The following is a 27,917-nucleotide window of genomic DNA, read 5'->3' as shown; positions in this document are numbered from 1 at the left end:
GGGAACAATCTGTGAAATATTATACAATCACAGGCAATTAAAAGATGTTTAAAGTTCAATTTAGTTTTAATTATTATGTTATATAAAACTAATCTGTTTTAAATGTATATTTATGATTTTAGCTTTAGCTAGCCTCTTGACCAGCAGCTGAAGTGTCGGGCAAGTACCTAAAAGGGAGACCACATGGGAAAGCTAGGTTGCTCCCGGAAGAGGTGTTAGTAAACCAGCAGGTCTACCTCTGGTCTGTGTGGGTCCTAATGCCCCGGTATAAACCAGCAGATCAACCTGTGGTCTGTGTGGGTCCTAATGCCCCAGGATAAACCAGCAGGTCAACCTGTGGTCTGTGTGGGTCCTAATGCCCCAGTATAAACCAGCAGGTCAACCTGTGGTCTGTGTGGGTCCTAATGCCCCAGTATAAACCAGCAGGTCAACCTGTAGTCTGTGTGGGTCCTAATGCCCCAGTATAAACCAGCAGGTCAACCTGTGGTCTGTGTGGGTCCTAATGCCCCAGTATAAACCAGCAGGTCAACCTGTGGTCTGTGTGGGTCCTAATGCCCCAGTATAAACCAGCAGGTCAACCTGTGGTCTGTGTGGGTCCTAATGCCCCGGTATAAACCAGCATGTCAACCTGTGGTCTGTGTGGGTCCTAATGCCCCGGTATAAACCAGCAGATCAACCTGTGGTCTGTGTGGGTCCTAATGCCCCAGGATAAACCAGCAGGCCAACCTGTGGTCTGTGTGGGTCCTAATGCCCCAGTATAAACCAGCAGGTCAACCTGTGGTCTGTGTGGGTCCTAATGCCCCAGTATATTGATGGAGACTCTATACTGCTCGGTAAGCTCCATCTTTCGGATAAGATGTTAAACCAAGGTCCCGACTCTCTGTGGTGGTGAAAAATCCCAGGATGTCCTTCCTACCCTGGCATCCTGGACAAATTTGCTCACTGTCCTCTGTCCATCATGGCCTCCTAACCATCCCCATATCATAATTGGCTATATCACTCTAGCTGGGGCCGAAATCGCATACTTCCATTTTATGAAGTACGGTAAAATCAGTATGCGAGCCAAGTAGTATGTCCGAATACTTCCGGCAAGATTCTAGAGTGTGCATTCGATGCACGCTGCGCTATTCCATGATGCCCCGTGAGAGAATTCTTGAATAGGAGAGAAGCAACGCAACTCATGCGGGTAGGTTACGTGACGATAACAAATTGGCGGATGTAGTACGTCCAAGTTCCATTCATACTGCTCACATTCATATTTTATAGAATGTTCTTTTCCCACAGCCAAGTAGTAAGTTTAAATTCAAATACAGTACCTACTAAGTAGTAGTAGACGGTTTCGGACGCAGCCCCTGTCTCCTCTCCACCAATATACTGGTGTGTAGTGTGCGGTCTGGTGCAATATGGCTGCCATCGCGTCATCCAGGTGGATGCTGCACACTGGTGGTTGATGAGGAGATTTTGCCCAAAAAAGTGTTTTGAGTTTCCAGAAAAGCGCGATATAAATGTAAGGAATTATCATTAACTTATTATAATGGAACTTTCTGGATAACTTGTGCCAGAGCTAGGGGCCATTAAAACTTTGCCCTGGGGTACCTCAGGGAGCTGAAAGGAAGTGCTATAGGGCTAATGAAATGTTTGGGGGAAAAAAAAAATTTTATAAGTAAAAATAAAACTAAAATAATTAATAATTTCATTGTTGAAAATTATAGTAAAATTGATAAACAAGATAAGCAGCATTAGTATAAAAAACTAAAAACAAACGTAATTTAAAATAATTAAATTGTTTTAAATAAATTATACAAAATAATGTTTACAACGACATGGTGGTGCAGTAGGTAGTGCTGTCGCCAGCAAAGCAAGAAGGTCGCTGGTTCGAGCCTCAGCTGGATCACTTGATGTTTCTGTGTGGAGCATTCGCGTGCGTTTAACCCCAGATTAATAAAGAGACTAAGCCGAAAAGAAAATAAATGTATGAAAATGTTTACGTAAAATGTAAATAAATGCATGATTAATAAAATATATGAATTTTAAAGATTGAGGTAGAATTGTTTTATTATTCACACATTTGGTTATTTTTAATCAGTGACAACTTGTGATGCTCTTTATATTGTTTATTACGCTACTTTGAATATTCAGTCTCAAATTGCATGTAAATACGACTTCAAAACAGAATTAGTTTAATTTAATTGCCTGTAAACAGTGTTGTACTTTGATGGTGATTGTCTGATAATAATATGATTTCACTATTTAAAATTTGAAAAAAAAAAAATCTGAAAAATACTCACCGGCCACTTTATTAGGTACACCTGTCTAACTGCTTGTTAACGTAAATTTCTAATCAGCCAATCACCAGGCAGCAACTCAGTGCATTTAGGCATGTAGACATGGTCAAGACGATCTGCTGCAGTTCAAAGCGAGCATCAGAATGGAGAAGCAAGGTGATTTAAGTGACTTTAAACGTGACGTGTTTGTTGGTGCCAGACGGGCTGGTCTGAGTATTTCAGAAACTGCTGATTTACTGGGGTTTTCACACACAAACATCTCTGGGGTTTACAGAGAATGGTCCAAAAAAAGATAATATCCAGTGAGCGGCAGTTCTGTGGGGGCAAATGTCTTGTTGATGCCAGAGGTCAGAGGAGAATGGCCTGACTGGTTCCAGCTGATAGAAAGGCAACAGTAATTCAAATAACCACTCGTTAGAACTGAGGCACGCAGAAGAGCACCTTTGAACACACAACATGTCGAACCTTGAGGCGGGTGGGCTACAGCAGCTCAAGACCACATCGGGTGCCACTCCTGTCAGCTAAGAACAGGAAACTGAGGCTACAATTCGCACAGGCTCAACATAAGTAGACAATAGAAGATTGAACAATATGTTGCCTGGTCAGATGGATACATTCTACCTTGTATCAACAGTTCAGGCTGGTGATGGTGGTGTAATGGTGTGGGGGGTATTTTCTTGGCACACTTTGGGCCCATTAGTACCAATTAACCATCATGTCAACGCCACAGCCTAACTGAGTATTGTTGCTGACAATGTTCATTTCTTTATGACCACAGTGTACCCATCTTCTGATGGCTACTTCCTGCAGGATAATGCACCATGTCATAAAGCGTGAATGATCTCAGACTGGTTTCTTGAACATGACAATGAGTTCACTGTGCTCGAATGACCTCCACAGTCACCACAGCTCAATCCAATAGAGCGCCTTTGGGGTGTGGTAGAATGGAAGATTCGCATCCTGGATGTGCAGCCGACAAATCTGCATGATGCTAGCATGTCAATATGGACCAAAATCTCTGAGGAATTTTCCAGTACCTTGTTGAAATGCAAAAGGAAGGGAATCTATGCTAAGGCAAAAAGAGGTCCAACCCAGTACTAGTGGGGTGTACATAATAAAGTGGCCGGCGAATGTATATTATTAAGGATATCTAGATAATCCAAATAATTTACAGCACTATTTTAAAAAAAAAACCTTTATGTCACCAAGACTGCATTTATTTGATCACAATTACAGTCGAAACAGCAATATCGGGATACATTGTTTCCATTTAAAATAACTATATTATATTTTAAATATTTTTGACAATGTTATTTATTTAATGCCAAAGCTAAATTGTATTCAATCTGAATTTTAGTGTCACATGATCCTTCAGAAAATATTAACACATTGCTAAAAAATGTATATTATTATCAATTTAGAATTTTTTTTTTTTTTTTTTGTATATTAACCTATGCTATTGGTTACTATACAAAAGTATTACTGTGAATATATGCATATACAGAACCGTATCAAGCGCGGGGGGTGGTTGGGTTATGTCCCCATTTGGAAAGACCTGGAAACATTCATAATGACTAAAATTGCACGGAAAAATATAATATCTATGAGTATTGCTGATCAGCAGCACAAAACCAGAACTCCATATTAATAAACAGCCAATGATGCAGTGAGTTTGTGCATGTTTTCATTCAAACTCGTGTGATTGTGCTCGAACACCTGTTGTGAGCAGCAGTTGCAGACAGTAAACCTCAAGAGGAGCCAGTCAACCTTCACAAACACTCAACCTCTGGCTCACTCACTAAACAATTCGCGTTAATATCTAAAATAAAAATTTCCAGCACCAAACAGCTCTCAGATTTCGGAGTACACTGACCAAGAGGTAAGAAGTACATTACTAGGACGACTATTGTAAGACTAGACATGTAATATTTGGAAGCGTACGTGTTTTAAGTGACATATAGAGTAGAGGAACTGATGGAAATACGATTTGCATAATGTAAAATGATATATGTTAAAATATAGGCTACAGTAGGTAACGTGGTTTACATATATCGTTACTGTGTTAATGTAACTTAGTGCTCAGTTACTCGTGTTGACAGTTAATATTAGTGCTTGCTAATTTGTTTGTTAATGCTTCTCTTGCGTATTTGATTACCTTCAGGCGAATCTAAAACATATCAGATGTAGAAACGGCAGAAAAATGTTGAAGAAAATACGAGAATAGTAGCTTTCGGAGCACATAGAAAAGTACAACAGATAAAGCCTACCGTTTAAACGCAGACGCCGCTCTCGCACTGAATGCTGGGTACTGTAGTCCTTATATTGTATGCTTAATGTGCGTCTCAACGGGAAACTAGAGTTAGGAAAACTACAATTTCCTGTGGAAAATGTTTCTGTTTTCGGGGAAACAGCGAAAGAAAGATATGGTTCCGCGTTTTTTTCTTACTTTGAATAATAAAATAAGACCTAATTACACACTTTGCTTACTCTTATGCTAATTTGAAGCACTAGCATTCTTTGATACAATGATTATCATTTAAACATCACAGTTATACTACAAATACTATGGTTAAACTATGGCTAGTGTAGTGTAACACTATGGTTGCCATTGTTATCTTTAAGTTTAGGTATTATCTGTGGTAAAGTCATGGTTGGTTTTCATAAGAGGTAATAAAATTAACATTGTACAATTAAATGACTATAAATTAATGTTTTTTTTTTGTTTTTTTTTTACACAGCTACCTTCAAAAAGATGTCCTTACAGCCTCTAACAGCAGTGAATTGTGGCAGCCTTGTGCAACCAGGTTTCTCCTTACTAGACCTGGAGGGTGATGTTTACCTCTTTGGACAAAAGGGCTGGCCAAAACGCTCATGTCCAACTGGGATATTTGGTGTACGCATTAAAAAAGAAGAACTTAAACTGCGTGCCATTTCATTTTCCAACAACTCCAGTTATCTCCCTCCCCTCCGATGTCCTGCGATAGCTCACTTCGAGCCTCAAGACGGCAAACCTGAATGTTACCTCATTCATGGCGGCCGAACACCCAACAACGAGCTGTCCTCCAGTCTCTACATGTTGAGCGTAGACAGCAGAGGCTGCAATCGTAAAGTCACATTGCGTTGTGAAGAAAAAGAGCTAGTTGGAGATGTCCCTAGTGCTCGATATGGCCATACCCTCAGTGTGATAAATAGCCGAGGGAAAACTGCATGCGTTCTGTTTGGTGGCAGATCTTATATGCCCCCCACCGAAAGGACCACGCAGAACTGGAACAGTGTAGTGGACTGTCCGCCTCAAGTCTACCTTATTGACCTAGAGTTTGGCTGCTGTACGGCTCACACCCTCCCCGAGCTAACAGATGGCCAGTCATTTCATGTAGCCCTAGCTAGACAGGATTGTGTCTATTTCCTAGGTGGTCACATCCTCAGCTCCGACTGCCGACCCTCTCGTTTGATCCGTCTCCATGTGGAGCTTCTCCTTGGAAGCCCTGTCCTTACCTGCACCATTCTTCACGAAGGTCTCACAATCACCAGTGCCATAGCCTCTCCTATTGGCTATCATGAGTACATCATTTTCGGCGGATACCAATCTGAGACTCAGAAGCGCATGGAGTGCACCTACGTTGGCCTGGATGATGTGGGAGTCCATATGGAGCCTCGCGAACCTCCACAGTGGACCAGCGAGATCAGCCATAGTCGTACTTGGTTTGGTGGCAGCTTGGGCAAAGGAACTGCTCTAGTTGCAATTCCTTCAGAAGGAAACCCGACCCCGCCAGAAGCCTACCATTTCTACCAAGTGAGCTTCCAGAAGGAACAAGATGGAGAAGCTACGGCACAGGGATGCAGCCAGGAGTCCACTGATTTCGAGGACTCTGCACCTTTGGAAGACTCTGAGGAGCTGTACTTTGGCCGAGAGCCTCACGAGCTGGAGTATAGCAGCGATGTAGAGGGCGACACCTATAACGAGGAAGATGAGGAGGATGAATCTCAGACAGGCTACTGGATCAAGTGCTGCCTGTCCTGCCAGGTGGACCCCAATATCTGGGAGCCCTACTATTCTACTGAGCTCACCCGACCTGCCATGATCTTCTGCTCCAGGGGTGAAGGTGGACACTGGGTCCATGCCCAATGCATGGAGCTCCCTGAAAGCCTTCTGCTCCAACTCTCCCAAGATAACAGCAAGTACTTCTGCTTGGATCATGGTGGCCTGCCCAAACAGGAGATGACTCCTCCGAAGCAGATGTTACCAGTGAAGAGAGTCCCAATGAAGATGACCCACCGCAAGGCTCCTGTCTCACTGAAGATGACCCCAGCTAAGAAGACCTTTCTGCGAAGACTTTTTGACTGATTTGTTCTTCTTTTCTGTTCACATGGTTCTTGTTGAAAATACTTGAAAGTATTTGAATTTCAGACTTATGGATTCAAGGCCTGGAAAGTACTTTAAAACAGCCGATTCAAATGTTATCACTGAATTGAATGGGCATTATGAGTGGTTATCAGCTTATAGATGTGGGCCAGTAGGGGCCTTCTGGGCCTACTTGTAGGTTCAGAAGGCTGTTATCATGCATCCACATGGTTAATCAGCTATAGATCACTTACGGCTGCAGCTGAAAGTTAACAAGAATTATTTATATTATCTATTAAATGTCCCATTAGTAGCTTTTTATTAACGTCTACCCCAACCCTAAACCCATCCATCATAGTAATGTAAAAGCAGATCTGGATCTGGAGTCTTCTCTATTAGTATAGCTGATTAACCATGTGGATGAATAATAACAGCATTCTCAGCCTACTAGTAGGCGCAGAGGGCCCCTACTGGCCCATATCTATCAGGTGATAACCACTGATAATGCTCATTTAATCAAGTGATAACATCCGAAGCGGGTGCTTAATAACAAACATAGGCCCTTGACTACATATGCTGAGGTATGAATAACAAAGGTGCTTGATTTGAAAATTAATATTGAAAGTGCTTGAATCTGGTGTCCATGAAATTATAGGAACCCAGTGTTCATCATGACATCAGCTTTGTTTATATTGTTGTTCATTTTTAACATTTTAATGGGGATTTATACTAACAGAAACTTGGGGATGTGTAATTTCCATTTAGAAACATCATAAATGTGTTAAGTATTGCTGTAGTAATAGGCTATATGGATTTATTTTTACAATGTTTGTGTATTATTTCTAAGATAATTTGTTTTACATTTTAAAATGTGAAGGGGAGGGGCATGTTTTTTGTGCTTGAATAAAGAGAAATCATTAAAATATACTATCATTAAACCTTCTGTTTTATGCTTATGATGAATATATAGACCACATTGAGGGATGTAAACAAAAACAATGGTCCCAATGTATATTTATTTTAATTTTTACAGCTTCCAAGGATCCAAAAAGAGCCACAAATTGATAATTAATGTTATGATAGTTTCCCATAGATGGGTTGCGGCTGGAAGAGCATCCACTGCACAAAAACTTGCTGGATAAGTTGGCGGTTCATTGCGCTGTGGCGACCCCAGATAAATAAAGGGACTAAGCCGACAAGAAAATGAATGAAGGAATGTTATGATTGAACTGCCTCTTGTTATGAAATAGTTTGATAACAAGCAGGAAATGTTCATGAGTCAATGACATGACCACATTGAAATGGTCTCTATTACAGTTAATTTATGACCATTCCAGCTGTCTGTTATATTTATTTTTTAAAAATTAAATTTTTAATATGGTTTTATTTAATTATTATTATTATTATTATCTAAATGGAGCAGTCCTACATTAAAATTGATCACAAAACAAGTAAATTCAATAATTAAGACAACAAAGTATAAATCCAAAAGTTTATTAATTGCAACAATCTATTACACGGTAATGTTCTCGCACAATGAAAGAAAGTCATAACAATGGGTCAGGTAGCATTACCAGTGCTTTTGTGCAAGTCTATAAAACAATTATGTTTATAATTATGAGCAGTGTTTATTTCAAATTAAAAAGAACATCAAGCAATTAAAACAAGTTTTAACCACACTATTAAGTTTTAATTTAAACAAAAATTCAAACCAAGTAATGTGATCTTACTTAGAACAAAGAAATACATAAGGTAAACATTAAAACCAAGACAAAGAAATCAGCAAAATCAATTGACAAAGAAATACATTTGTTTAACAGAGCACAATTAACAAAGTATTAAATAATAAATTGAGCTACAAGTTTGATGTGAATAGACCACTTATCTCTTTACTTAAACACAACAAGAAAGAAATTCTGACAATAGTCAGCAGGTGTTATTGTGTCAAAGACATGGCTATTTCTTTAAAAATATTTGAATCTTTGTTTGTGTGAACAGCACATATGTGCAAATTCCCTGTGGGACCAGTAAGACTGAGGTAGATTATGGGGTGATCTACATAAATGTGCAAATGCTGTAGCATAGTGTCTATTTGCATTTCAGTCATTTGTTGACCATTTGAGCACCATCAAAATAATGCATTGGTAAAATAACCCTGTTTCCTCTAAACCTCCTGCAAATTTAACATTTTCTAATTTCACTTTGTCTCTGTCCTGTGTGAAATATTAATATAGCAATCATAAACGTGGGGCTCCTTTAATATAATTTCAGTGACTTACAACTCCTTCGTACGTTTTCATAAATAACCCTTCTGCATGAATTCGTGAAGGTGTCACAACCTGGCAATACAATAAAATCCCTCATATTTCACAAGCAGCAAGTGATAAAATCAAGTCAATTTGCCTGTAAAAGCTGGGGAGGGAAAAAAAACCTGCCCATACAATTTTATCTCCGCCATAAAACAATTTAGCTCACGTTTATGCACTAGCTTCAAAAAATAATGAGGTGAATAATAAAGTCATTAGATGTGATATTACATCTCATCTCAAGAAATGAAATCAATTACTTAATATTTTCATTAGCAAGAAAAAGGGTCCATTAAAGAAAGTCAATCAAAGATAAACTTAAAAATCTGGAACATCAAGACTGTTATCAGCTTCTTCTGGAGTCTCTTCAGGGTTGAATGTGGCTTGCATTGCTTTTACTGAATTCTTGTGAGCCTCCATGAACTTCTGAAGATACTTGGAAGTGTAGAGCCAGTGGTGTTTTAATATGTCTTCAAGTTCGAATGTTTTGGACTGCCTTGCATTCATCTTCCGAAAACGCCTGAAGAGCTTGTTTCCAGATTCATTCCCTTCACTGGCCCATGCTCCGATAGACCCGTCTCTTTCAACGATTTCAGGAACATGGGCCAAGGTCTTGTGGAGGTAGTTGGTGATTTTTCCATCATATCGATACTTAAACATGGAGGATAGAAGGTCAGCAAATTGCTGAGAGTTGTAGCTGTATTGACAGAGTTGGTCAGGGCAGTCTCTGGAGGGACAAGTTGACCGCCATACAGGCTTCATCTGCAAGTAGAGGTCCATCAGTTTCAATAGAGCCTCACGTCGTTCTTCAGAAGGAACCAGCTCACAAACAGCCTCCACCGCTTCACGTGTCATCAGCCGACGAGCATAGTTTCCATTCATCCTCATCACAGGCTTGAGTTTCATTTTCTTTCTTAGTTGCTTGTCCAGGGTTGACCGCCAACGGCGGCGCTCCTCTCGACTCGGATTAGGCTTCTGGTAGACTTCTCCAATCTCATCCTGAAAGATTTTGTAGAATTCAGTCGCATTGCCAATATCACAGTGCAGTGCATCCAGAGTAGGCTGGGTTTCCATGAAAGGCTTAGCAGAAACACCTTTGACTCGGTCACGCAGTTCGTCTGCTGACTCTGAGAAGGGATTTTTCCTCCAGATCTCATAGCGCTCAAGATTTTCATCATGGCTTCGTGTGATGGAATGCAGCACCATGTTTTGAGAGGCTTCAGCACGTGTTGAGTCACAAAGTGTGCATATATAAGTAGAGCCCGATGCTTCCAGGCCTTCCATTTCACGTACCATCTTCTCATCATAGCCTGTGCCCCGGAAAAAGAACCTAAAAGAGCGTAGCAAACCACCAACAGAAATGATGAGCCGACTTTCCATCATGGCTTTCCGTTCTGCTACCACAGGTCCCAAGATGGCTGTCAGGGTCTCATGGTCAGACTCGTCCACAAACATGAGACACAGAGGTCTACAGGAGAGTTCAGAGTTGGGCTTTTGTTCCTGGAAGATGGTGATGCCATCGTCCTCCCCTTCAAGTCGAATAGAGATGGACATAATTGTGAAGGAAAACCTTACTGCCTTCTCAGGAACTGCAGGACCAGATCCGTGCTTCTCGCTGACGTCTCCCATGCCATCACATGATTCTTTGACCACCACAGTAAAGCCAGAAGTGCACATGCTGTCATCCAGCGCCCTCTCTCTCAGTCCTTCCATTATGTCCTCCTCAAGGTCTTTTAATGCAGAAACCAATGCCACATCATAACGGAATCGTCTGGAGATGGTGTCTGCTGGGACGTCATCAACAGAGACTGTCCAACCAGAGAGGCCATCAATGATGCCCACATCCCAGGAGGTCGAAACGTTCTTTAAAGCAGGCTGCCACTCAAATTGGTGGAACCCAGGGAGAAGCTCTTTCTCTGCATTACGCAGAGTGTGCAGGGGCTGGAATATCTGGCGGCCACTAGTGGCTTTCACCGTGCGGTACATCTTGTGATACTGACTGCAGCTGAGGAAGGTGTTTACCCTTATGGCCAAACACACTGCAGGATGCAGACCAAATCCTCTGCCTGAAACAGAACACACAGAGAGGGGGAAAAAAACTGTCAGGTGGAATCAGATGTGTTTTGTACAGAATAAAGTCAATATAACTAACACTGTAATCATGTGTGATCTTGCGTCTAATAACCTAATCTCAGAACACATCAAATAAGCACTAGCATATCTGAAATTCTGGTTGTAATTTCAGCATGGAATATGTCATAATTGTTATAGATTAGCAAGATTATAAATACTTAAGTTAGGGAGAGGTGACTCAGCTGAGCTGGAAATACTGATCTATTGGCTGATGATGAAAACAGGCACCAGCTGGGCCCTGTTCCCCTGGGGCGCGAAGACAGTATCTATGTCATTTGCAGATACAAGGGCTACTGATGTTGTTTTCATCCTAACAGGCTCTTTACAAGAATTGTTATTGTGTATTGCGTCTCACACGTGTACACACACACATACACATTTGGTAAGTGGTTATTATTCTATTTAAACTGACAGTGAAGCGCATAAGGAAAAAAAGTCATTAATTTCTGTTGTGTAGATAACCTTGTGGATGTGTTCAATTCATTTTACAGGTAGTAGATGTGAACACAATTATGTAAAATTGCATGTTAAAGCTGTTGTCCTTTGAAAAATGAATACAATTATCTGCAGTCAGGCATGGACAATTAGGCTAGTTCATTCCAGAAAACAAATAGCAATGCCATATATTAGGTTATAAAAATGTAATACATTCTTATTATAGGTGGCTCCCCATCCTATGTGAGGAATTCAATAATGCATTATCTGTTCATTCTAGTTGTATTTGTCTGACAACAACTGCATTGACAGTCACATATTGTGGGTGACATGTTTCTTGGCAGTACCTTGCATCATTGCTTCCAGTTCATCTGCTTGTTTGTGTTCATTCCCAGCTCTCAATGCCAGAAGGAAGAGCGTCAAACACACAGACTTCACATCCCCTCCTTCTTCCTTTTCGGCAAATGTCTTCACCTGGTTCTTCAAGTCTCGTAGTCTGTGTTTTTGAGCCCGACGGGTCAGTGACAACAGGTGCTGTCGAGGACGCCCACCTTTGTTGACCGGCAAGTAACCATCAAGGTTCTGCTCTGAAGGTGTTTGTTCTTCCTGGGACTCTTTTTCGCGGTAATGGTTAAGGCAGTGTTCCCTGAAAGAGTCCAATCTTACCCAGTCACTGCATTCTTCACTGGGGCAGAGCAGGGGGAGAGAGCTGAGGGTTGCAAGAAAGAACTTTGCTGGCTTGATTAAGTGAGATGGGTTCAGGTGTTGGTTACAGGTGGGACAGTTTGGGCCCAAAGCATGGGTGTACCTTATAATGCACAGCCGACAGAACAGGTGTCGACATGGTGATTGGACGGGGTCAGAAAGCAGGTGATCACACACTTGGCAAGTAACTGCGCGTATCAAGTCTGCTGGGACTTCAGTGGGGATGAGCTTAGTGCTCAGATGGTCCCTCTGGCACCGTGTGATATTCTTTACCCACTGTCCTCTCTGAACTGATAGTTTTAACCATTCTTTCCCATCTGGATTCTCTGTGGTCTGTCTCCACACTCTTGAGGATTCTGACGAGTCCCTCCTGAATCTCTTAGGAAGGATGTGTGCACTTTTAAGTGGTTTAGTCCGCTTCCTTCCTACTCGCTGAAAAGAGCTCTTTTTAGGGAAGCAAAGGTTGCATTGAGAGGTGTGGGGCTTCCAGTCTGGGATTCGGGTATTGGTGAAGGAACAGAAACCCCCTCCCCTTATGGCAGCAGTCCAGCACCTGTGACAAAACAAAGACGGATGAACCGTCTCCATATCGGTTGTCACATCCACCTTGAAGACCTTCAAGATCACCTCCGGCCAGGTCACCAGCTTGCAGCCCATCCTGCGTAAGGCACATCTGCTTGACTCCTCCAAAACCCCCTGAACTTCATGTGATGGACCTTTAGCCTTCTGTATTGCAATGCCACAAAGGCGGCACATGTTTCTACATAGGACACAAGCAAGAAGCTTGATAAACATTAAAAATGAATTAACATTATGAATGTAAACAATAGATTTTTTATTATACTCACTTGAGAAGATTCATGTGTGTATCAATCTCCTGTAGCTTAAGGTCCACTCTCCCTCGAGCACTCTCCACATTTTCTTTGCTCTTCCCTCCAAAACAGAGCCTCATAACACTGCCTTGAGAGCTTGTCTTCTCCATTGCCAGCTCAGGCTGGTTTTCCTTCTCCACCGGTGTTTCATTTTGCACAGGGGCCTTCTCCATGGACCTGACCCGAAAGAGCTTAAACTTCCATTCCGAAAACTTAGGATGAGACAGTTCGTCAGGCATGGAGGCTCTGGGAGCATCTTCAGAACTCCACCTCCCTTTCTCCATGGCGTCAGCTTATTCTCTGCTGCTTTCAAGAGAGAAAAAAGAAAGAGAGAATGAGTAAGATTTATTTTTTATGAATTGAGAGTTTATGAGACTATGAGATTAGTTTTGGCTGCCAAGGAATATTCTTAGGTGCAATAGAAAAGGAGAGTTTCAGGCTTACAAATCCACAAAAGATGAGCAAAACAATGTTGTTTCCAAGGCTGTGACACAATCAGACAGATTTACTTAAGTCTACAGGCGTAGTTTGTTAAAAACGGCCCTGAAATCCCAGCCCAAGCGGGAGAGCTTTGCTCTGACCCTGCGTACAGCATTATACCATAAGTGGCATTTAGCGCCTCTGTAAAATGCATGAGACAAGCATTCAAAAATCGATCCACTGCTGAAAACTTCATTTCTCTCCTCCCTAACACTCCCGCTTAGGGACCCACCATGTCCTTTTTTCTATCCCTCATCTTTCGTTTCATTTTTCTGCCCCCTCATCTTTCTCAGATACCAAGAGTTTGCTAAATGGACACCTCTAGGGCTGTCAATCACTTATAATGGTCATTTGCTGTGGTGTAACAGGAGCTTAAGTCCATAGAGGAGCTTGCTGGCATTTAACAGATTGCTGGAAAGAAAGAGAGAGAGGCAGGTCTTATGATGCACAGCCACTGACTGAAGTCAGAAAAAGGGAAATTGTAATGCCAACAGTTCCCTGTGAATCCTGTGTTTTCACCATGTCATTCCCTGAGTATAGAGATCTGCATAAAGACATAAATAAAAAACAAAGACTAACTCAGAAGTCACATCACTCAGGCTAGCTGTCACACCCTCAAAACATCTGTATCACAATGTGACGCTCTGCGCTCGTCCCATTCACAGGTACATAAAATGGTCTTTCCTGATCAATAAATCAACAAGCGCTTACCATAACACTCCCATGGCGAGTACATGCTGGCATTTTCTCTCTGTCTCTCTCTCCCTTTTTCTTTTTCTCCCCCTCAGCTAGCGTTTGCACCCTGGGTTTCTCCAGCTATCAGCTCTGAAGTGAACTTCTGAGACACGCACACACACACAAACAGCTGAGAGCATTCAGTCTGTCAGTCAGCTGGGTTGTCCTACCTTGTTTTTGAGGCTCAGCTGGCGAGTTCTCCCCTGGGGCCTTTCCGCATGGGGGCACAAGGGAGGCCTAGTGCGTTTTTGAGTGTGGATGTCTTTCAGGCTCTCTATCTAAGAGTGCCTGGCTGGATCTCAGTTGCTTGGTGCTCCAATAAAAGACTGCGCCTCTCCATAGGAAGAGAGACCTATTTATACCTCTCTGTGGGGTCCCTAACTGACACATTTTAGCACCTGAGAAGCACAGGAGGTCTCGGGAAGGGGGTGGGGGTGATGCTAACCACATTGGCACACAAACACTCACAAAAGCACACTACCTAATGAAGACATCCCATGCATTCTATTGTTTTTATATTATGCTTAATTAAGACAGTTCTAAAGGAACATTTTATCAAAGGTCAGGGATATTGTGTCTAGAAACTATTTCAAAGGAAACTCTTAAGTGCACCACCTTAGACCTAACTTTTGCACAACACACAACATTAGCCATGTATTTTTAATGCCCACAAACACACATGCACATTCGATATCGAAAAAACTTGTCAGCACAAGGCACATGGATACAAACGAACGCATCCCCCATGCTGTTTTCCCCGCCGCTCTCTGAAACTCATCTCCAGCAGGTGGTCCAAGCGAACATGCTGCAGCTCTGCTATTTGATCCCCCTCTATATAGAAAAACAGACGCCGCTAAAATGCATCAGATCAGAGGAATCCATTAAAAAGAGTGCTGACAACCATCTACACAAGGCTGTCTGACTAAAATGTCCCTTATGGTGTATTCAAAAGTTGGAAAAGCATAGCAAATATAGGCTACAGGCCAACTGCGTTTCACAGTTGCAGATTCCTGCTGAGACGGTTTTATTTTTCGTTGACTTTCCGGACAAATTACCCATACTAGGGGAAACTGGGATGTCACTATAATGAGCATTAGCTCTACAAGTGGGCCCTGTTGTAGTCTCACTGTGAACGGTGTAGGCATCATAAGCAAATATGAATTAAAGGAATTTATTTCTTGATATATAAATCAAGGGTGAGTTACAGGGCTGTAATTGGTCTTGTGCATTTCAGCGGTGCTGTTCTGTCTGGGTTTCTTGGTGTGAGATCTGACAGACTAGTCATTAAACAGTCACTGAGTGCCCGGCAGCATTATGTGGCTTGTCTCATCTGAGAGCCACAACTTCTGCAAACCAAACAAAGAGAAAACAACATAAATAATAGGCCGTTCCACAACATGGCTGCCATTTGTGCCCTGTATAAAATGGCACTGGTGAGTTTTGACTGTTGATATAGATGACGACAATCTTCAACCCAAGCTCATTCTGATTATGTACCTCTATATACATATCTGGAGAGCACCAAATAGGTCCCAGGAGGTAAGTTTTTTTTGCGGTTTTTGTTTTGGCGAATCCACCAGAAGCCTAATAACTAATTTTTATGGCGAACAGGGGCGCCGGTGTCCAGTATGGGCCCTATGATTACAGTGGGTGTCTCAGATGAAAGTGAAAAGCAGGGGGTTGTATGGTGGTGGTGGAGGAGAGAGGTCGCAGTGGGCCCCCTAATAGTATCTCTGGAGGAACCAAAATGGCTCTTAGGGCCTACTCACACTATGCCATCCGTACCGTGCCCAGGCCCGTTTCCCGGATCGTTTGAGAAGTGTGAGTGCGCTTAATCGGGCTCAAGCACGGTTCACTTGGCTGGCCCTGGCTCGGTTGGAAGAGGTGTGCCTGAGCCCAGTTCACTTGGGCTTTGGCGCGGTATGCTTGTGTGTGAGTGCAAAACGCGCCAAAGCCCGAAACTGAAAGCGAGACGTGACTTTTAAGGCACTGTTTCATATGGATTTATTAATCATTCTTACTGTTCAGTGAACGCAAACTGCCGTAGTTTATTAAAGACGCAAACCCCTCACTGCATGACAGCTGCGCGGCTTCAGCAGACCTCCTCATTCCTGCAGCACGAGGGCTTTATGATTGTTTATGAGCGCCAAAAGTGGTGGATCTGTTCGGCGAAATATCTGACTGCGTGTCCCCGCATCTCTAAGGACTGTTTGGCGAAATATTTTATATATCAAACGACTGAAACGATATAACTAGAGAAATCTCCACTGTGCTGCTGAGTGAGAGAGTGCTTCTCCCTGAACAGCACAGCAGCGATGACGTAAGCGTGCCGAAGTCTATTTGTGGTGTGAGCGCAGGCCGTCGGGGGAGACGGGAGTGGGAACAAGCGTGCTTTGGCCCGGTTTGAGGCAACTGTACCTAGTGTGAGTACGGCCTTAGAATCGTTCTAACCCCACCAATCGTGCTTGCTGTTCACACATAAATCCACCAGAGGCCGCTGTCGACCGACTGACTTACTGAATAATCAACCGACCGATCCCCCTTCCATAAACCCAACCAATAGTGTTTTAAAAAGCACTGATTGACCCGCCCACGCCCTTCACTAAACCAACCGCAGTGTTTTTTAAGAAAGCAATCCAAAAAAAGAAAACCCGCTTGATTTTTACCATATTTTCAGATTTGACCACATTCTCACCCTGTTGTTTACTTGTTTATTTTGTTTTTTGGCTTCTGTTTTTGTCTTACCTGCTTTTACGGGAAGCGTTCTTCACCGGGCTCGAACCCCGTTATCACGATCAACTCCAATCTGCTGTCACGGCCACACAAGGAAGACAATGGGGGTTAGGACTGTCAAGTATTTATTAAAGGGGAACAGCAACAACTGATGTGAAGCAGGTAAGTGGTAAAGCAAAGTTCTATATGGTGAGTCCAGTTCGTAGATAACATCACACACATTAAATACACTTCCCTTGAGCAGGCTGTTTGTATCCACAGAAGAAAGGGAAATCCACGGAAGAGCACAGGAGATAACGGGATTACAGGAGAGCTGATGAGGAAGACCATCTGACGTTGATTCCAGCCGGTGAGTGACTGAAGGAGGTGAGACTTTATGGAGTGCGTGATTGGGGTATCAAGTGTAGGCTGTTAGTATTCAGGTGATGGTTCACGTAAGTGGTGTGTGGTAGCTGGCGATTGCCTGAGGTGGTTGGGACTGCGGGAACGAGCTGAGGGTGTGACATCTGTGTCTCAAGTCCGTCGATGTACATGTCGAGCTACTGGACAAACTGGTAACAGCAAGAAAGCCGTCCAAATGAAGGTAAGCGGTCAGCTGGTAAGCACGAAAATGAGCAGCTTTATACCGCCCCGTTTGTTTTAAAGACAAAATGCAGCCATACCTACCTTTGGCTACATAATTCGTGATCTCCAGAAATGTATATAAGGCTACTTTTTCAGAATGAACCCATGTGGACAATCATGTTGAAGATTGTACACACACATAAACATAAATTATTTAAATCTAATATCTTAATGGGTGAAAGAATCAAAAAGAGCCTCATTATTTTGAGTAATAAAGGGACTGAATGGAAAGTGATTTTTATGCAAAACGCACGTTGCTTTCGGCCAAATTATAATAGGCCAGTCTATAAACTGAGCAAAATTAGAAAGGTCATTCAAAATACCAGTTTTTACAAGTGCTCCTTCATCTTTCAAAAAGAGTCCTTAAGGGCCTGGAAAACAAAGCTGACATCTTGCATTTGATTTACTGTAATGGAGGTTATATGAGCTCATGTTTAGTGACTAGTTTGTTTTGTATTGCAGCGGTAAAGGAACCGTAAAGGAACAGATCATCAAGAATGAAATTTAAAAGTGTTATTTTCACCACTTGTTTAAAACCTATACAAGTTTCTTTCTTTACAAAAGAAGATATTTAAAAAAAAAAAAAAAAGCTGGTAGTGTACACCTATTGGGTATTATCGTTGTTTCCGAGTTCCCTAATAATTCAATGGGTGCCAGTAACAGGGGAGCTGCTAGGGAAAGAGGGGCCTACTAAGGACCTACGCATATTGGGGGCCCCAAGAGATATCATTAGCCCCCCAACACCCCTTACACTCTAAAATTTCATCTGCACCCCCAACTCTTCACTTTTGTGCAATAATAAGAACTATATAAGGGAAAATAAATGATTTTCTTAAAAAAAAAAAACTTTTTAATTTTAATATAATTTTCATCTTCCATAAAATTAAAGGGTTGGTTCACTAAACATTTAAGTTTACTCAATAGTTTTGTGGTTATAAATGTTTATACAACAGTTCTGCCTGGTTCTCAAATCTGATTGGCTGATAGCAGTGAGATTTTTAAGTAATATCAGCACTCACACAGGCTCTTCACCCTTGTGAATTATTCTGCCTTCACGAGTGGCAAGCAGTTGACTACAGTTTGACATACATTGCTCCTGTTGGACAACATAATGTACTTTTGAAGACCAGAATGTAGTCGTTTACATTGCTACTATGCACATTATTTATAAGGATAGTTGCAGAGATGGGGTTTGAACCCAGGTCTCCAGTGTTAGAGTCTGAATGCTTAACCACTGAGTCACACGAGGATAACGAACCCAACAGCAAGACAGTACTTGCACTGGTTTGGAATTTGGAAACAGAGATAACACACAACACACACACACACACACACACACACCTTCTTTGGCAGAGATAACAAAAAGACTGAGTTAATAGAGGAACAAAAAGGCCAACAGGTATAAAAAAAAATTTTTTTTTTTAAACTAGAGCAGGAGAAACATCAAAAAAACAAAGAAAAAGACAATGTATCATAAAACTCTCAAATGACTAGACTTCAGAAAAGACTAACAATAACCAAGGGCTTGCATCAACAACAACTGAGCAAAGAAACAGGGGAAACTAGTAAACTAAAATACACACGACATAACAGTACAAATGTGAAAACAATCACCTAATTACTGAACTCAAAGAACATTTAGGGAGAAATGAGGACATCTAGTGGAGAAACAAAATCTTAACATAAAAACTAAAATTATAAAATGAAAGATCCTGACAGTGCTTATTTTAAATTTTCATATTTTCAGTGATTCATTACGTCATTGTCCATTAGCTTGTCATACTGAGCAGAGCTAAGATGGCTGACGTTCCGCCACTAGATCTCAGTGTACGTCACAAAGTACAGCTGAACAAATCATTACAGATCTGTGCTGTATTAAAAGCCTATCATAGTAATGTGGTAGTGTTTGCTTTGCTTTGACTTTTTCAGGGTTAATCATTGTGATATCCTGATTGCAACTGGGAAATCTCTGTAGACTGATGGCATTTCATGCCGTTCAGCCTTATAATCTTAAAATGTGAGCAAAATTACCCGTTTGTCATCACTTTAGACATTACACTCGAGAATCATAAAGTAACATTAGTGAAGTAGCAACATTTTCTGCTGTTCTGACATCAGCTGCAGATGTGAATGAAAGGCGGAAGAAAGTAGAAGTTCCTCAAACAAAAGTTTTTTTGAGACTCTCTGTGTTTGATTTTCTTTCTTTTACATACGATTGTGCCATCGAACTGTTGTATAAACGCAATATCACACGAGTAGCATTACGATGTGGCTGTATATCGTCACTGGAGGGACTCTAACACCCCATTCACACGGTGCTTCAGCGTCAACGCTTGACTGAAGGCGTGTCTGAAGTTGGGGCTGACGCGATCTTCATAGCAGCATCAGCCAATGAAATTTATTCAGCAATAGGCCACTGTCTAGCTGGTGTATTTGCATACAGCGATCTGATTGGCTGAAGCTTCCATTGAAGCTTGAAAAGTTGAGCTAGTCCTAACTTCTGTAGCGAGCAACACCTCTAAAGCAGCGCCGACGGATCCACAATGCAGTTCGGCAACGCCTGACGTCACCCATTCAAAGTGAATAGAAAGCTTTGATACTGACGCCCCGTGTGAATGGGGTGTAAGGCACTCGGCATGCGGCCTAGAGCCAACGTACGCCTCTCACCAGTGCCAGTATACAGCTATATTGCACTGCTACTCGTGTGATATTGCTCAAATATGAATTTCTTTTTTTCGGTTGAACACAAAAGAAGATTTTCTGAAGAAAGCTGAAGATCAGTAACCACTGACTTCCATAGAAAAACAAACACTATGAAAGTCAATGTTTACATGGGTTCAACACAAGAAAGAAAGTAAATAAGTTAAAACAAGTGAAGGGTAACTACAGTACAGTAAGTGATGACAGAATTGTCATTTTCGGATGAACTATTACTTTCAGATATTTTGAAAAATGTTCAAGCTTCATTATTCCATATAATGAAAAAACAGCATGTTTTGTGTTTCAGTTCTAACAAAAAAAACACTTTATTTTGATGGTCCATTTGAGTATTAGTAGACTGTCTGCTTAATATATGTTTATACTGCTCCCTCAACAGACATTTAAAAAATAATTGCAATAATTAATAATAATGTTAACTTACAACTTAGTCTACTTATAATCTAATGAGAATTAGTTGGAATGTAACTTAAATTCAACAAACAGACCATCAAAATAAAGTATGACCAAAAAGTTGAATAAGCTTGCAACATTACAGCTTGTAAGTAAAAACACAGTATTTTCAGAGTCTACATAAACCTCAAGAAAGAGAGAGAAAAACTGAGAGAAAATGTAGATCCGTTGCCAAAAGCGAAGCAAACATAGCTGCAGATGTCCATCTAACAAACAAGCAATGACCCCTAGAGATGCGTGCCTCTCTCCGTCTCCTAATTGACTTGTTATTGATAAGCCCAATGGCAGTTTGATTTATGTGAAAAATGTCTTCCGCCGACAGCCACCTGGCATTATGCAGGGTGTTATTCTCCATGAGTTTTGGGGGAAGAGTTGTTGAGGTGTTGTTATCGCCATCTGATGGGACACCTGGCATGCGGGGTCAGAGATGTTGGCATCGGCGCAGAGGGCGATATCGACCCGCACACCAGTCAAAACACATTATTTGAGCGAGAAGGCAGATCATTGACACGCCATGTCTTTTAAAGGTCACTAATGCGTGTTTAAGGAACTTATCATCCTCTGACATTTATATGACGTTTTTATGATGTCAAGCAGTCATTTTTGTCTTGATCGGATGACTCACTGCATTCAGAGACTGAACGGCTGTCCCATAATGCCATGCAGAGCTAGGGCGAGTAGCACCACCGCCAGCAAAACGCAATATTAGTGTAAAATGATATGAAAAGGAAAACAAGTTTGTTTAGCTAGTTATCCTAGCCTAGTTAGCCCTTGATGGAAGGTTCTGTTGGCAAAATGACCCATTTATGTATGTTGCTAATGAAGTGCTAGTTAGCCAATTAGCACTTATTCAGCTAATCAAATATATTGCTGCGTCCCAAATCGCATACTTATGCACTATTTTACGCCATTTTGTAGTATAAATAGTGTAAGTAGTGTGTTCACACTGAAAACTCTTAAAATAATAAGTGCACTTTAATTACCCGGATGATGCACTCATTCAGTCGCTAAAATGAAGTGTGGAATGATGGACACTTCACGCACTCAACGACCGCAGGTTTGCTTACGTAGCGGAAGGGGCGGAGCTATCGGACGCACATGTTGGATAACTTTATTTATTTTGGATGGAGAAAGCAAAATTCTCCTACGAGAGTGATTATATCGCCTCCCGATGGTGAATGCGGCAATACTCACGATAGGTATTATTTGATAATTCGGTCGTTTAATTCACTGATTTGGCAACTGTCAAACGTCATCAGGGAAACGGTTTGAATTTCCGTTTAGTAAAAAAACATTAGTGTGCCATTTGGGACAACACTACATACATGTACTATCCTGTTGAGTGTGTAAGTGCATAAGTACATAGTGCATGAGTGCATAGTGTATAGTGTGCCATTTGGGCGCAGCTTATGTTCTAAGAACAACTTGCTAACATTCCTGTTAAGTTATGAAAAGTGATTGTTTTTTTTGTTTATCTTGGTTAAAAGAACATTCAATTAGCATTCTGCAGACAATATGGAAATTGTGAGTTATTTAGCCGCTCATTGTCCTTCTAGAGCAGGGGTGTCTACACTCGGTCCTGGAGGGCCGATATTTTACTTCCAACCCCAATTAAACACACCTGAACCAGCTAATCAAGCTCTTTCTAGCTACACTAGAAACTTCCAGGGAGGTGTGTTGAAGGAAGTTGGAGCTAAACTATGCAGGACACCAGCCCTCCAGGACCGAGTTTGGACACCCCTGTTCTAGAGCCTCAAACACGTAGCATTGAATTGATCAAGCTTCTGACTTATCTCTGTAGTGCCTGACATTTTATCCTACCCCCCATATTATGCTACCAACACTGTATTTAAATGGTTCTGAGGTTACAATTAGGTAAGTTAGGGTGATTTTACAGCTTCATATCACACTACTCCACATTAAAATTTACACTGGTAGCAAAATCTGATGGGTAGCATTGGATCATTAAAATGTGCTACATACAATTGGAGGAAGGATAATCTGACAAGGTAAAACAAATCAACAGAACACTGGACTTGAGGTTACCAATGTGAAGATCATGATCAGCCACTGTGGATTGAATGTTATCTAGTTTAGCTGTCAAACTTTTGAAAGATATGTGCTATAGGTGAATCAGGTAAGCTAAATTGTCCATAGTTTATGTGCGTATGTTCTGGTACTCCAGGTTGGGGGTTAAGTGTTGATCTAGCGACTCACCTCGTAAAAAATTTGATGTTACGAAACACCAACATGGTGCAGCTAAATCAGCATCATGCTGAGTTCACACCAGACGGGGCACGCGCGTCAAGCGCGAGTGATTTACATGTTAAGTCAATCCAAACGCGCGAATAGACATCCTGCGGCGCGTTACGCGCGAATGGCACTGAGTGAATGACACAAATGGCGCGGTGCGAATAGCGCGATACGCACGAGGCAAATTGAGCGTTTTGCGCGTTTGACGTGCTTAACGAGCCTTTCGCTTGAATCTCTCGAGTTCGAAAATCTGAACTTCAGCGGAAATTCGCGCCGCGTTAACCAATCAGAAGCTTGCTCTTGCGGAGGGCATGATAGTGACGTAGAACCTGTTGATGGTGTCCCAGGGGAAATCCTCCAGGCGACACCGACAACAAGTCATCAAACTGGGCTTGGCTCAGTCAGAAGCACCGTTGAAAGCCTCCGTGATCCAGGTTCAGTTTCTGGAGGAGTTTATGAGCTCACAGAGCTGGATGCAGCTCTGAAAGCATGTAGTGGACTCAGACACGGTCCTAAACGTATCAACGCTGTTTTTCAGCCTTCATAAAGTACATAAACACTGTTATTTTCTTCATAAAATCCATGTTAGCCATTTAGCTATGAAGCTAGAGTCACCAGGCAGACAGAAGCCCTGCCCATCACGCGAATACACGTCTGTTCTGATGTGAATTTGACATGCGATTGAAGCGGATATGACACGGAAATGAAGCGGGGGTTGACGCGCGAATGGAGTGAGTAAACTCAAATGTTCATGCGGCTATTTAAGCGCGAATATCGTGATTTATCCGTGGTTCCGCGTCTGGTGTGAACACAGCATCAGAGATACAGCCTCAGATGCACTTTGACATCCTTCTAGCATGTTTGTCGAGTCCATAAATGACAACTGTTATGCTGATCAGTATGATTTCCATAACTTTTGGTCAGCATAGTCTGACAATAATCCGAGTCAAATTTGGTGAAAATTAAAGTAACGGTCGAGGAGGAGTTCACAAAAGAATGTTTTTGAACAAAATCAATATGGCGGACAGGAAGTTTGCCCAAATATAGCAAGTTTGGTTTCAATATTCTTGGCATGAATAATATGAAATCAATTTTACCACAATAAACCTATGCGAACATTTTGTAAGATTCATTATTGGTGGTTAGTTAAGTATTTATAATGCATTACCACTAGGTGGTGCTGTTACTAGATTTATGTGTGGTGGTGAATCTACTTTTAAAAAATACGAATTTTGCTTCCTAATGACACTCTTTACATCATGCACTTATTCACTATGCACTTATACACTCAACCATGTACTGTATGAGTTTAGTGTCATCACCAGGTGGAACATAGGCATAATCACTTATGTAAATAAGTGTAAATAAGAAATATGAACAGTGTCCTGAGTCGTGGCTGGGCGCCAACTTGTAGCATCGGTGTCTGTACCCTGATAGAAACCTATGTTTAAAATTCTAAAATGCATGGCGCTGCGTAGTGCTATGTGTTGCGTCACCAAGCGGCGCTTCGAGTGTATGACTCCCTTTGTTTTTTTACAATTGTCAATGTGAATGGATTACTTACACTATTTATACCCCAAAGTGGCATAGAATAGTGAATATGTGAATTGGAACACACTTAAATTCTGGAAATTCCCTGTTAGCTGGGTGGTAAAATGGATTTTGCTGATATTTTTGGGGAAATGTACATCCAAAATGGAGTATCCAAAATGGCGGATTTCAAAGTACACTCTTTGTGCATATTGATATGAGACTTCACTCATTTATTAGTTTTCCTTCACCTTATTTATCAGGGGTCACCACAGCAGAATGAACCGCAAACTATTCTGGCATATGTTTTAAGCAGCAGATGCCCTTCCGGTCACAACCCAGTACTGGGAAACACCCATACAAACTCATTTACACATATGGCCAATTTAGTTTATTCAATTCCCCTGTAGCACATGTCTTTGGACTGTGGGAAAATGGAGCACTCAGAGGAAGCCCATCAACAAGGAAAGAACATGGAGATTCCACAAAGAAAGGCCAACTGACCCAGCCGGAACTTGAACCAGCAACCTTCTTGTTGTGAGGTGACAGTCACAGATATCAGACTTCTGTATTTTAAAACAGCAATTATTGTGACTGTTTGCTTTGCTGATGCTGGGGTTTCTAGAAATTAAGTCATCATTATTAAAAATTCAACTTTAAATAGGAAGCTCGTAGCCTGGAAAGCTATCAAGTAGCCTCCCAAATGACGGCATTACGTAAACACATAAACAATTAAAATATGCAAAACACAGAAAACTCATTTGTGATGTTTTTTTCCAAGTGGACAGAGGCCTGTTCCAGAGGGTTAAACAAATTATTCATCTTCGCAGGCCTTTCTTTTTTCCTCTTTCCTTCCTTAAAGTTTGTTTGGTAAATTGATATTCCAAGCAGTAGACCCCCGAGTGCACAGCCATTTGTCAAAGTTAGCTGACAGAAACTCTCTCTTTCTCCCTCTCTCATCACCTTCCCCTGAGCTCAGCCTAATAATCATTAATGCAATTATCAGAACACACACTATTCATTACTGTCCTTCCATCCCTCCTTTTTTCTGCTCTCCGTCCGTCTGTGTCTTGTGTGAGGGGCCCTCGTTCTAAGCCCACTGGCAGAAATCCATGTGCCGATGTTGCTTTTGCTGCCTTCAGGTTCTGTCGGGTCCTTTTCTGCCACTCTACTGGAATTTAATAAACTAATATTGTGCCAGTCTGTGTGTCGCACCGGCCTTTCTCATTAGACAGACAGACAGGCAGCTAGATCCAAAGATATAGTTGGTGGACCGAGAAAGATAGATAGATTGATGGATGGATGGATGGATGGATGGATGGATGGATGGATGGATGGATGGATGGATGGCTGGATGGATGGACAGACAGATATGGATGGACAGATGGATGGACGAACAGTTGGATAGACACTTGGATAGTCAGGCATGGATAGATGAATGAATGGATGGATGGATGGATGGATGAATGGTGAGATGGATGGATAGACGGATGGACGGTCAGATGGATGTATGGAGGGATAGATAGAATTTCTGCCACTCTACTAGAATTTAATTAACTAATATTGTGCCAGTCTGTGTGTCGTACCGGCCTTTCTCATTAAACAGACAGACAGACAGACAGACAGCTAGAACTAAAGATATAGTTAGATGAGCTGAGAAAAGCAGACAGACAAACAGACAGATATAGATAGATAGATAGATAGATAGATAGATAGATAGATAGATAGATAGATAGATAGATAGATAGATAGATAGATAGATAGATAGATAGATGGATGGATGGATGGATGGATGGATGGATGGATGGATGGACGGACAAGCAGATAGATGGGCGGACGGACGGACAGACGTATGGATAGATAGATAGATAGATAGATAGATAGATAGATAGATAGATAGATAGATAGATAGATAGATAGATAGATAGATAGATAGATAGATAGATAGATAGATAGAGAAATGTGTTGATGTAGACATCTAGATTGATGCAGGTGGACGGACAGTTGGATAGACAAACTGATGGATGGATGGATGGATGGATGGATGGACAGAGAGTTATGGATGGATAGATTGTTGGAAGAACAGTTGGATAGACACTTGGATAGTCAGACATGGATGGATAGATGGATGGATGGATGGATGGCCAGACGGATGGATGGATGGCCAGACGGATGGATGGTCGGATGAATGGATGGCCGGATGGAAGGATGAATGGATAGATAGAGATCCATCTATGAATGGATAGATGGATGGATGGATGGATGGATGGATGGATGGATGGATGGATGGATGGATGGACGGACATACAGATGGATGGTTAGATGGAGGGATGGAGGTATAGATAGATTTTCTGCCACTCTACTGGAATTTAATTAACTATAATTGTGCCAGTTTGTGTGTCGTACCGGCCTTTCTCATTAGACAGACAGCTAGATCCAAAGATATAGTTAGATGGACTGAGAAAACAGACAGACAAACAGACAAATACAGACTGATGGATGGATGGATGGATGGATGGATGGATGGACGGAAGAATAGATGGATAGTCAAATGGATGGAGGGATAGATTTATAGATGGATGGTCGGATGGATGGGTTGAGGGATAGATTGATAGATGGATGGATGTATGGATGGATGGATGGATGGATGGATGGATGGACGGACAAACGGACGGATGGATGGTCAGTGGCATGGCTTCTTTCCATTTGGCCGATGTTGATTTCGGTGCCTTCAGGTTCTGTCGGGTCCTTTTCTGCCACTCTACCAGAATTTAATTAACTTCTAATATTGTGCCAGTCTGTGTGTCGCACCGGCTTTTCTCATTATCCAGTAATGCAGAGCTAGACTCAGTGTACAGCAAAGACGACTGCGTTTGTGTTCTTCAAACACACAGTAAGACCTGCATGTGTTTGTTTGTGTGAGATCACCAGATGCACTGTATGTACTCAAGTAAACCCCCGTCAGCTTAAACCTAGGACGGCCGGGTGAGATTGGGGGAGCCGGATGTCCTCAATCAAAATAACAATGCTTTTTTAATTCTGCTTTAATTAAATCTCCTTTTCCCCCAAGCGATGCACAGGATCAGACAGCCGCTGGAGACTTGCAGCCCCGTAAAAGTCTCTCCTTCCGGCTGGGTTTGTGTTTAATCATCGCTTCTTTACACTCTGTCAGAGAGATTTCAGTTCCAGACTAATGCCGGTTTACACAGCCGGCCCTTCTGAAATAGAACAGATTAGAAACATGTACGCTGACGCTACTGGAACTTGAGTCCATCTGCACACAGTGAAACTTAACAGATAGCCAGAACAGACA

General features: G+C 41.8%; 3 protein-coding genes across 10 annotated transcripts in view; 1 reads left to right on the top strand and 2 right to left on the bottom strand.

The window, feature by feature from the left end:
- The window catches only part of iftap (intraflagellar transport associated protein), a 32,241-nt gene extending 27,663 nt beyond the window's left edge, over window positions 1-4,578 (bottom strand). Inside the window, exon 1 of the mRNA XM_701282.11 lies at window positions 4,553-4,578. The gene's annotated coding sequence lies outside the window, so the exon portion shown is untranslated. The remainder of the gene's footprint in view (window positions 1-4,552) is intronic.
- On the top strand, window positions 4,013-7,554 carry rag2 (recombination activating gene 2). The gene is given in 2 exon segments (NM_131385.3): window positions 4,013-4,164; window positions 5,024-7,554. A coding segment is annotated over 1 exon segment (1,593 nt). The 5' UTR covers window positions 4,013-4,164; window positions 5,024-5,037; the 3' UTR covers window positions 6,631-7,554.
- A 551-nt stretch (window positions 7,555-8,105) lies between these two features.
- Window positions 8,106-17,411, bottom strand: rag1 (recombination activating 1). 8 transcript variants are annotated; one of them, XM_073941730.1, is made up of 5 exons: window positions 17,247-17,411; window positions 17,039-17,099; window positions 13,055-13,384; window positions 11,849-12,966; window positions 8,106-10,999 (listed from the first exon to the last, which is right to left on the bottom strand). In XM_073941730.1, exons 3-5 carry the CDS (start codon window positions 13,360-13,362, stop codon window positions 9,252-9,254), a joined length of 3,174 nt encoding a protein of 1,057 aa, XP_073797831.1. In that variant the 5' UTR covers window positions 13,363-13,384; window positions 17,039-17,099; window positions 17,247-17,411; the 3' UTR covers window positions 8,106-9,251.
- Window positions 17,412-27,917: the final 10,506 nt, after the last annotated feature.

This window comes from Danio rerio, chromosome 25, assembly GCF_049306965.1.
Source record: "Danio rerio strain Tuebingen ecotype United States chromosome 25, GRCz12tu, whole genome shotgun sequence".
Taxonomy (NCBI): domain Eukaryota; kingdom Metazoa; phylum Chordata; class Actinopteri; order Cypriniformes; family Danionidae; genus Danio; species Danio rerio.
The sequence above is the reverse complement of the archived record's forward strand: the minus strand, read 5'-3'. Positions and strand labels throughout refer to the sequence as shown.

Excerpts from the sequence above, each read along its gene's own strand:
- rag1 (XM_073941730.1), bottom strand. The coding sequence starts at position 13,362 with ATGGAGAAAGGGAGGTGGAGTTCTGAAGATGCTCCCAGAGCCTCCATG. Across the intron at positions 12,967-13,054 it reads ACACACATGAATCTTCTCAA|AAACATGTGCCGCCTTTGTG; the intron begins GTGAGTATAATA and ends TGTCCTATGTAG. Across the intron at positions 11,000-11,848 it reads ACTGGAAGCAATGATGCAAG|GCAGAGGATTTGGTCTGCAT; the intron begins GTACTGCCAAGA and ends GTTCTGTTTCAG.